Raw genomic sequence first — 11,038 nt, forward strand, 5'->3', positions numbered from 1 at the left:
ACCAACGCCTCCCAGAAGCCACCCCGCAGGGGGTGGGCAGGGGGCCCAGGGACCCTGGGCTGGGGGAGCCGCCCTCCCGAGGCCTGGCCTGGCACGCTCGCTACGTGTTGCACACCAGCACATCTGCAAAGGGCCCCAGGAGGAGCTTGTTGAAGATGCAGCGGACCCACACCAGGTAGGTGGTGAAGGGCTTGATGTTCTCGGTGAAGGTGTGGTTCTGCAGGGCCAGGATGTAGGGCACGTAGGTGTTCTCCCCCTGCTCCTGCAGCCACAGCTCGTACTTCACCTCCCGCACCTTCAGGTACCTGAGGTTCCATGGGATCTGCCAGGAGACGGTGAGGCGGGCCTCCGAGGCGCCCTGCACCGACGCCTGGCACCGCGCCTCCCGCACCTTGCCCGGGTACAGGCCGACGGTCCGCTTCTGCTTCCGCGGCCCTGGGCGGCCCTTCACCACCCGCCGTATGGTCTGGATGAGGGACGGGATGTCCACCTTGGTGTCCTGGTAGATCCGGAACAGCCACTCGGGGTTGCGGCAGCAGAGATGTCGCGGGACCTCCTGGCTCTGCAGGATTCGGGCCTGCTCCGCCTGGTCTAGGTGGGCGATGCCCCCCTCATCCCAGGGCCGCTCAGGGTGCGTGACTGTGTTCTCTGGCACCATGTTCCGCCAGGCGACATAGTGAAGGTCCATGCCGGGCAGCGTGGCCAGCGTCTTGTAAGGGGTGTAGTGGTCAGGATTGACGGCATACGGGAAGAGCTCCACCACGGTGGCCCCACGCGGCAGGAAAAGGGCGGTGACCAGCTGGGCCCCGTGCATGCTGACCAGCATGGAGGCGTTGCTGACCAGCCCCACCACATCGGCAAACACATGGTCTTCCAGGGACACCGTCACTGTCTTCATCTGGAACTCCTGGGCCAGCGCCAGCAGCAGCTCCGCCTCATTCAGGATGAGTCTGTTCTCCATGCGGCTGAACACCAGAATGTACTCCTCACCTAGGGGGCCCCCCGCGTGGCTCACATTCAGCTTTTCCATCATGAACCGCGCGAACTGCCGGATCTCGTTGCCGGAGACGAGGATGTTGGCCTTTGGGCCCTGGGGCTGGACGAAGCCGTACTGGTACCAGGTGGTGAGCTTGGACAGGCCCACGAACGCGTCGGAGAAGCACAGCAGCCGGCCCAGGGTCTTCAGCTGAGCCCGCAGGAGAGGCTGCTTGGGGCTGAGAAGCTTGTAGAGGTCGAAGTGCGCGCCCTCGCCCCAGCCCTCCATGAAGAAGAGCCGGGCCTCGCGGGCCAGGCCGGGGAACTGGCGCAGGGTGTAGAAAAGGGGCAGCAGGTCGTCGTGGAAGACGTGCATGAGGTTGTCGGGGTTGAAGCGGTTGGCGATGAGGGCCGCGTCGGGCACGAACACCGGCTTGGGCAGGAAGCGCAGGGCGGCGGCCGGCAGCTCCGCGAAGTTGAAGTACTGGGCGTTGTGGTCCTCCACGGTGGACAGGTCGAGCAGGGCCGGCTGGAAACGCCGGGAGCCCAGGTTGGGCAGCATGACAGAGGCGTTGCCGTGGAAGAAGATGAACTCCTCCGCCTCGTTGGAGTAGCAGAGCCACTTGAAGCGGCAGATGCGGTCGGTGTGCGTGCGCCCCGTGCACACCATGTGCGTGCCGCCCTCCATCAGGCTCTGCAGCGCCCTCGGGTAGTCGATCCTCAGCGCCGGGGCCGCCTCTGGCGCCTGCCGGCCCAGGGCCAGCTCCTCCTCCAGACTGGCCGCATGCTCGCGCAGGCGCACGTGCTTCCACAGCACGGCCGCCAGCACGGACACCAGCAGGGCGTTGAACACGGCCGAGAGCTGCATCCTACCGCCGCCGCCCGCGTGGGGGCGCTAGTGAGATGACGGCCGCTGCCAGGTGCCGCAGGCCATGCTGGCGGGCACCCTGAGCACGGGCGGGCAAAAGCCTGTGGGAGAGAAGCACAGGGAACAGGTGTTGGCACAGTCTGTCTGTGGCTGGCGCTGTGGGCCAGGTGCAGGGCTCGGCCGCCGCAGGGAACCCGTGCGCCTTTCGGCAAACGGGCAGTACAGTGGGTCACACCCCACCGTTTCCCTGGGCCAGTGCACATCTCTTCACCTTGACTTTGGGCTTGGCCGAAAAAGAAACTAGAAAGAATCAAAGAAATTACTATTATAAGCGCAGGATTCTGAAGAGTAGAGGACTCATAAAGTCATATTCAGAAGAGATAAAAAGTAAAGCTCTCCCTGGGGGGGCTCGAAAGGCAGATTGCGTGGCATAAGCGGATGAGTGTTCTGCTCTGATCATATAGAGAACGGCTTCCAACAGAAAGTGAAGCTAAAACCCACTCACCCGGGACAGTCAAAAAGCAACACCCTCAGGGAAACGAGGGGAGAAGAGAGGAAAGCACCCCTCCAACCTGAGTGGGAGTCAGCCCTGGACACTCACCTCCCCAGTGGGCACGTTGCTCCCTGCCCCTCCCCCACACGGGTGTGCTGCGGTGAAGGCAGGCTGGCAGCAGGGGGCGATGTGGGGCGCCCCCCCCCCACCAGGCAGGAAGAAGTCAGGGTTTCCCTTGGGCCTGGGGGGCTGTGGGCAGCAGCCAGTCCACTGAGCTCAGGCCTTGGGGCAAAGCTTATGGGAACCAGGTGACATGGGGGTCCGGGGACCTGTGGGGCAGATGGGCAACTCGGCAAGAACCAGTCTCAGAGACTGGGGATGGGAGGGGCTGTTTATCACTGAGGCTCGTCCTCCACCCACCCCCGAGGCCATGGGGCTGGTGCCCACAGCAGGCAGATGAGCACAGGGACCTCCTCTGGACCCTGCAGGCTCCCAGGAACCCTTCTGGGTGAGCATGGAGAGGAGGGCCTGCCCGAGGGGGTGGGGGGGGGTGGTGGTGACAGAACATCATGATGGAAACCCTGCGGTACTGAAGCACAGGGCCCCGTGGCACAGAGTGCCTGGGTTTCTAACTTGACTGCTTACCAGCCAGGGCGCCTGCACCAACGCCCGGTGGGAACAGATGCACGGACACCACGCTCCCGGGTGCGAGGCACGTTCACACTGGCTGCCAGAGTAGCCTAAGACCAAAGCAGTTGCCTGTGGTGGTCACAGGCCCGATGCACACCCTTGTCCCTTCCCCTGTCTCACTCCTCCACTCCCCATTCGTGTTCGTTGGGAACCTGTGCAGACAATCTCCTTGCCCTCAAGCCCTTGCCCCAGGATCTGCTTCTAGGGCACCGTGAATTCCACAGACACTACAGTATTTCACCACCGCGGACACAGATGGAGAGCCACCCTTGGGCTTTTACCTGCTGGGAAGTCACCCCCAGTGACGTGGGAGAAAGCCAACAAGCACTGGGGCAGTCGTGGCCATTACAGGGGACCCACACTCCCTTCTGGGTCGCCCCCCTCCATGCTGCTTGGCATAAACCAGTAGAACTGAAAGATCAATCAAAATCCTTGGGAAGGTGTTCAGAGGAGAACCGATGGAGGCCGAGTACATTGACCAGACCCCTGGTTCTGAAGAAGATCAAAGAGGCCTTCCCCATCACCATATAAAACGTTTCTGGATGATGAACACAATTTCCAGGAGGAAGATTCAAAATGGTGAACAAACAGCCTGGCTGGTGTGGCTCAGTGGATTGAGTGCAGGCCTGCAAACCAAAAGGTCACTTGTTCGATTCCCAGTCAGGGCACAAGTCTGGGCTGCAGGCCAGGTCTCCAGTGGGGGTGAGTGAGAGGCAACCGCATACTGATGCTTCTCTCCCTCTCTTCCACTCTCCCTTCCCCTCTCTAAAAACAAATAAATAAAATCTTTTACAAAATGGTGAATGAACCACGTTGCTTTGTGGGCCACAGCCCCAGAGACATCCCCTTTCTCCAGGCCAGATGTCACTGTTCAGGGTCTGCCAATGCCTGGGCTGTGTGACTGGGGACCGAACACCCAGGTTACAGCTCAGGGTAATGAGGGCCGGGCAGGCCGCTGGCCCGGTACTGTCTACTTGTAGCAGTCTGCTCGGCCTCTATAACAAAGAACCGCACGCTGGGGGCTTAGACAACGGAAATGTATTTTCTCAGTCCTGGAGGCTGGGAGTCCAAGATCAAAGTGTGGTTTCCCCTGAGCCTCTGTCCTTGGCTGGCTCGCTGCATGCTCACAGCCTGTTCCCTGTGTGTGCACAAAGGATGGGGCCTCTGGTCTCTCTCCCTGTTCTCCCAGGGACACCAGTCCTACAGGACCAGGGCTCCGGTCCCATGACCTCATGGAACCTTAATTACCTCCTGAAAGGCCTTGGGGGTTTAGGGTTGGACTATGTGAATTTGTGGGAACACAACTCAGTCCATCACACTACTCTGTGGGTCTTTCCAGGGAAGACAGAAATGCACCTAAGACATGAAGTGTGCTAACGTGTAACTTCTGGCAAGTATTCACATTGAATGAAGATGAGGTGCAGGCCCAAGGGCCAGGGCTGCTAACCACCCCGACTGTGCCCGGGTCCCCATCAGCACAACAGCCAGAACCAGCTGCCATGAACCAGCCCCTCCTCCAGAGCAGGGCGGTGGAGCTCGGGGACCCCCAGCCCCCACCAACCCTAGGCTGCAGAAGACCCACTAGCCAAGATGGCACCCTTGCAGGGTGTCACATCATTTTCCAGCAGTTCCGCACCCACGGGCTGTTCCTAACGCTCACTGAGAATTGCAGCACGCTTGTTTCGTCCCCCGGAAGTGCTGTGATGGTAGCTGCGGCCTGATTACTCACGCTGAATGACGGAGGCTTTCGGTCCTGCATGGACGTGTCTCCAGTCCCATCAGTTAGAAAAGCACAGACTGGTTCCGATGCCTCAGATGTCCTCAGAATGATGTCTCCCACCCTGTATCATTACTAGGGGCAGCATATAAAACTGGGACTGGCAACCCACTGCCTGAATGTGCCCCCAATTAGACATTCGCAGGGCCGAGGGTTTTCTGATGAAAGTATGTAACCCTTTGCGAAAATGTTGGCAGCCTCTGCGTGCTCCTTGTAAAACCTGGCAATTAACTGAGTGGACACATTTAACACTTAGTTAAGCACTCACATCTCAGACTAAACCTTGACATCAATAATTGTTTCATTTAAAGGGCAAAGCTGAGTCAGAGCTGGAGACAGCATTCCGAAGTTCACAGCTGGTGACTGGGGCTCAACTTCCCCATCAGAAAAAGGGGATGGAATGCCTTCAAAGAGGGGAACCCTGATAGAATTCTAGTCTGTGGGACTTGGGTGCGATGGACAATGTCAGCCTTGGCTAAGGACAGCCCAGCCTCCCTCCGGCTCGCCTGCACCCTCTCCCCAGCCTCCCAATGCAGAGACCTTAACCCACATAGCCTGCTCTGACACCGTGTGGCTTCTGTTTGGCACCGGTGAGTCACCTGCAAGTTCCAGCTGCCTGTGTGGGTCCCCTCTGGCATCGCAGAGTGGCACGATGGCGCACCCGTGTGGCCGGAAACAGGGAGGACAGCAAGGACCAGAATCGTGGGAGCCACTGCTGAGATGCTCAAACAGGAGACCTGGAACACACCTGCACCGGTTTCTCTAGGTGAAGCTGCAGACTCAAACAAAAGCCATTCTTACAGGGATGCTCAGACCCCACCATGGACACACAGCCAGTGGGCACCCCCAGGGCTGGTTTGAGAGGACTGCTTCATCGAGGGGCAGAAGATGGTTCATCACACAAAGCATACAATATTCACAGATGCCCAAAGTGTGCACAGTGCACAGGTACATGACAGGAAAGCACCCTGGTCGGGGCTGGGGCCCACCAGAGAAGCGACCCAGGGGGAAGGGAGTGTTCAGCGAGGTGTTGGAGGTATTTTGGTGGTCATGGGGGATAAGATGAACATCTCTGTTAAGTGCTCACGTGTCCCCATGGGCAGTGACTGCTACAAACCTGTCCACAGCAGGCACCGCCATGCCCAGCAATCACACCTGCCTGCTCAGAAAGTCCCGAGGCCGCTAGGCTCTTCACCCATCCCTGGGCAGTGGTGGCCGGGCCCTGCACAGCAAGGCAGGAAGAAACCAGGGAGCCCGGGCTGCAGGCCAGGCATGGACGATGCCAGGGGAAGGTGGGGGGACGAGGCTGCCAGGGCATCTGTGGAGTGCCCCAGGCTCTGCAGGGAAAGCTGTGTGCTGAGTGGCCAAGGCCCTGGTGGTCCCTGCCAGCCACCCAGGGAGCCTGGAACGCAACATTCTCAAAGGGAGGGAGTTGACAGGCTTTGCTTGGGTTTTCTTGATTTTTTCGAGGGAGGGTATGAGAGGGAGAAAGAGAGGGAGAGGAACATCAATATGTGGTTGCCTCTCACACGCCCGCCACCAGGGACCAAGTCTGCAACCCAGGCATGTATGTGCTCTGACCAATGTTTTGCTTTGTGGGACGATGCCCCGCCCACTGAGCCACACCGGTCAGGGCTGGCTCGGATTTTGCTTTGGCCTCTTCACCATCCTAACAACAGCAGCAGCAGCAGCAGCAGCACTGGCCAGTTACGAGGTGCCAGGTTCTCCACTTCACGACAATCTGCTTTTTACACAAACGGTAAAATTACCACCAGAGTTTGGGCCAGCCCAAAGCTACACAGGAAACAGCCAGGGGGCTCAAACCCGGGCAGGCTGGCAACGGCATCTGTGATTTCGTGTTTTCTTCTTTGTATCTGGAAATAATTCCAGACGTACACGAAGTTGCATGTATACTACAAAGAACTCTCCTACAGAGCCACCAACTGTCAATCCGACACATCTTGTCAATCCCTCTCTCTCCTGAACCATTTAAAAATAAGCTGTAGACATCTTGCCCATCTAGCCCTTGATACTTCAGTGTATATTTCCCAAGAACTAGAACATTCTCTTACACAACACGAATTCAGGAAGTTAACATTGATGTGTGATGATTATTAATCCATGGTCCCTATTCTGGGGCCCAGAACCCACTCCAGGGGGAAGTGTGGCACCCCCATTAACAGGTCTCTCTAGTCCCCTCCAGTCGGGGGCAGCTTCTCAGTCTCTCCTTGACTTTTGTGGCCTTGACCATGGTGAGTGAGGGTCAGTTCCTCCCCAGTATTTTTCTCAATGTGTCTGATGTTTCCTCACAGGGAGACTCTGGCTGTGTACCTTTGCCAGGAATCAGAGCCTACAGGCTCAACCATGAAGACAACGCTATTCTGGTGTGGTCAAGGTCAAGAAATGCTGTCCTGTGGGGGATACTCAAAGGAGCAGGGAGGGCATTTCCCCGGAGAAGAGAAGCCCCGGAACCTGGGCAGCTCAAGCAGGGGCACCAGGGTTCAAGTCTGGGCCCAACCCCAGGAGGCCTGCTCCCCAGCACGGTGTTCCTATGCCATCAGACTCGGAGGTACACTTAGTGACAGAGAAGTAGGGCAGACCTTGGAGCAGTGAGCTTTTTTCACTGGAGGGCAGAGCAGGCGTGGACAGCTCTAGAAATGCAGACCCAGCGGCCCTCCACTGTAACTTAGCAACCCAAGGCTTCCTCCGTGTAACCACACCCCACGGGCCAGGCACAGAGCTAGCGTGGCGGCAGGAGGGGCAGGGAGCCGAGTCACTCTCTCCCCCAAGGAACTCTGGGCGCACACGGCCGTCACCATTACCACCCCTGCCCCAGTGCCCTGCCAAGAGGGGTGAGCCATCAATTTAGAATGACAAGAGCCCACTTTTTAGAGATGAAAGGGCCCTCAGAAATGATGTGTTCCATCCTGTTTTGGAAAAGAGGCCTTGAGGGGCAGTGCGGGCCCTCACAGACCACCAAGTTCAGAACAACTGCGTGCTGGCCCAGCTCGAGGCTCCCCCTTTTGGGTGGGCCTCCCCCACTCCCAAAAGCAGAGAGCAGGCCCAGCTCGAGGAAGGCAGCTCCTAAATAAGACCACTTCTTCTCATAACCAGGCTCTCCACATCTCACCGGATGGCACCCTCTCCCAGCCCCGCGGGCCCTTGCTTCAGCTGCCTCTTCCTGACGCCGTAGCTCCCAGACCCGCCCGGTGGACAGCCCCCTCCAGCCTCACAAGACCTCAGACAGGGACAGGAGATGCGCAGCCAGGCTGCTGAGTCCGGCGGCGTCTCCACGGGGTCCGAGAACACCCCCGCCCCTAACGAGGCAGGCTGCCCCTGGTCACGGCTGTGCTTCGTAGCAGCAAAGACCCAGAGGTGGAGAGTTAAATGGCACTGGTTCTGGAGCTGAGATGCCAGGAAGTGAGCTCCTGTCCTGTTGCTTGGCAGCAGCGCGATGCCAGACCATCTCTCTTCCTTCCTTTTCACGTGCAGAAAGCTGTGCATAATCAATGCCTGCAACTCAAGGGCCTGGAGATAAGGATCCACCCATGAAACCATCTCAGTTGTCTGCACAAGCCTGTCCACCAGCTGGGAAAGCTTCCTCCTGTCCTCTTGTTGTTACTATCAATTTTCTGTGATAAAACACTTAGCACATAAGAAATTTCGAGTGTGTAGTAACACGCGGGTCTCTAAGACGGAGTCCTTTGTGTACCTGAAACTTTGTGGCCTTTCACTGACACCTTCCCACCCCCTCCTCCAGGCCCAGCAACCACTCTCTGCTTCTATGAGTGTGACCGTCTCAGGTCCACCACCCATGCAGCGTCACGCAGGATTCGTTCTTCTGCGTCTGCGAGGGCCAGTTCTGCACCCCGGCCAGCCCCCATTTCCTGGTCTGAAGAACAGACACGACATCTCCCTCTCCGGGGCGGTTTTGTGAATTCAAAGAGACAATACAAGCAAAGCGCATTGCCCGACAGTCATTCTCATATCACTACTCTTAGTCATAATAGCGATGGAACAGCTCCCATTCGCTGGCTCTTACTCTCCGCCTGGCACAACGTTAGGTTCTTTCCATGCATTATCCCATTTATTCATTTCACACTCGAGGGTGCCGGGTCAGGGTCGTTAAGCGAATCGCCCCGTGTCACACAGCCATTACATGGTGGGGCTGGGATTCAAGCCCAAGCGTGGCTCCAAAGCCTACGGTGACACGTGCGGGTCCCTCTTTCACATTTGTCCTTTCGCCACGTTCACAAAGCCCCTCAGGTGCTGAGTGGGCCCTGGGGGAGAGCACTCACCCACGACCAAACAGACTGACGAGGATCCCTAGGGAAGGAAGCATTTGGTGATTTAATTTTCCAGTTAGCTCAACAGAGTCACCGGAAGCCTTTGTTTAGAGCTAAATATTTTCTAAAGCAAGGCTTAGAGCCAGAGCTTGCCAACCAGAAGGCCAGTAGGAAAAAAGCCGCAGCTGCTCTGACAGCCCGCCACGTGGAGGCCACCAGGATGTGCGCACGCGCCAGGGTGTGCAGGAACCCAGCCGCCAGCGCCCCGCCCTCCTCCTCACCCGGCATCGCCACTCTCCATTTTCCTCGAGGAGAGGCTGCCCACCCCTGGGAAAGACAGACCCTGTGTTCTTTCCTGGCTATGCCTTCCGGGGGGCTCAGGTTCCCCATCTGTTATGTGAAAAGGTGAACTGGAGGTTCTCCAAGGCCGCTGAGAGCAGAGAGGGCAGCAAGTCCCCGCTCGAGGACAGAGCTGGGCTCCAAGCTCACCACCAACATTTTCTATGGCAGGCGACCAGGAGTGCTGACATTTGCCAAACAGACATTGTGGGCGGGACCCCAGGCTGACGACTTGTTGGGATTGTTTCATTTAATTGCCACAGCCACTCGGTGATGATGGCACTTTTATTCCCATTTTGCAGAGGGCAAAAGAGACCCACAGAGGGTGAGTGATTTGGTTACCAGCAAACAGCTGGTAAGTGAGAGTCAGGGTGTGAATGTCCAGCACGTGAACAGTGCCCATCTGGAGAAGGAGGGCTGTTTGGTCTGTGCCCTTCCCGCTAAGTCCGGTGACCCCACCATGCCAGGCACTGCCTCCCCCAAGGGTAGGCTTTGCGAGTTGTTTGGCATAAAATAAACAGACCCTGGGTGCCCACCACCCAGGGCAGGGCTTTGGCCTGAGGACCTCAGACCCTGGTGGAGGATTTCCATCACTGACCCTACACCGGGTTCCTACACATGGGGTCCAGAGTCCACAGGGCCCCTCCCTCAGGGGCCACCCAGGCACCGTCCAGCAGGTGTGACAGGCTCTTATCGCCAGACTCACAGCTGGTGCCCCGTTGAGCCCAAAGTAGCCCAGGCCTGTCCAGGCATTGCCTTCACAGGGAGCTGGGGAGGCGCAGGCCCTCTTCGCACACCTCGGCTGGCTCCCCACCACCCGCGCCTCACACACCGTCATCCTCCAGGCAAAGGGCTTGGGGACTAGCTGCAGTGCCTGCCAGGAGCCGAGGGCTTCAGCGGGCAAGCCCGGGCCCGCGATACTAGGACCCTCAGGGTCCACCCCCCTGACCCTTGCCCACCTTCTGAGCCTCCTTAAGCACTTATCACACGTCACCCCTCCGTTCTGCAAACTCCCTTCGGCTCCCCTTCTCCCAAAGGCCCGGTGGCTCCGTCGTCCACTCCCTGGGGATGTCTAGGGGCCCATCCCGCAACTCCAAACCCAGCCGGGTCGCGAAACCCACGCCAGCGCCGAGCGCGCGCGTCTCACCCGCAGCCCAGGCTCTGCGGGGTTGAAGCCACCTCCGCCCACACGTGCAGAAGTGCTTTCTGCGCAGAACAGCTTTGTCCGAATCTGCCGCTGCAACGGCGCCTGCTCCGGGCGGGGAGGCCCAGGCGAGGGGCACAGGCAGCTCCGCGCCGTCCCGTCTGCCACCACCGGGCTCGCGGGTGCCCGCTGCGCGCCGGCCCGTCGCGGGAGCCGGGCGCGGGAGTCCGTGCCAGTGCGCAGGCTCCTGGGCACAGCCACCCAGCTACTCACCTCTTGGCTTGCGGAGTTCTGGGAATTGTAGTTTGAATCGGGAACAAACCGACTCTGCAGTCGGCAGGATCCTGGGAGTTGTAGTTTGTTTTCCGGGAGAGGCTGTTTCACTCTGTGTTAAGTTTACGCAATTATGGGAGTCCTGATAATAAATTTAAACTCAGCTTAAGCCAATAATCAGAGGCTATTTATA

The 11,038-nt window shown here is 58.5% G+C and overlaps 1 protein-coding gene across 1 annotated transcript; it reads right to left on the minus strand.

Moving 5' to 3' along the window:
- Positions 1-10,799, minus strand: POMGNT2 (protein O-linked mannose N-acetylglucosaminyltransferase 2 (beta 1,4-)). The gene is made up of 2 exons (XM_037030553.1): positions 10,576-10,799; positions 1-1,944 (listed from the first exon to the last, which is right to left on the minus strand). Exon 2 carries the CDS (start codon positions 1,841-1,843, stop codon positions 101-103), a length of 1,743 nt encoding a protein of 580 aa, XP_036886448.1. The 5' UTR covers positions 1,844-1,944; positions 10,576-10,799; the 3' UTR covers positions 1-100.
- Between the last annotated feature and the right edge of the window lie 239 nt (positions 10,800-11,038).

The sequence above is a fragment of the Sturnira hondurensis genome, unplaced genomic scaffold (assembly GCF_014824575.4).
Source record: "Sturnira hondurensis isolate 20B ecotype Veracruz unplaced genomic scaffold, ASM1482457v3 Scaffold0020787, whole genome shotgun sequence".
Lineage (NCBI taxonomy): Eukaryota > Metazoa > Chordata > Mammalia > Chiroptera > Phyllostomidae > Sturnira > Sturnira hondurensis.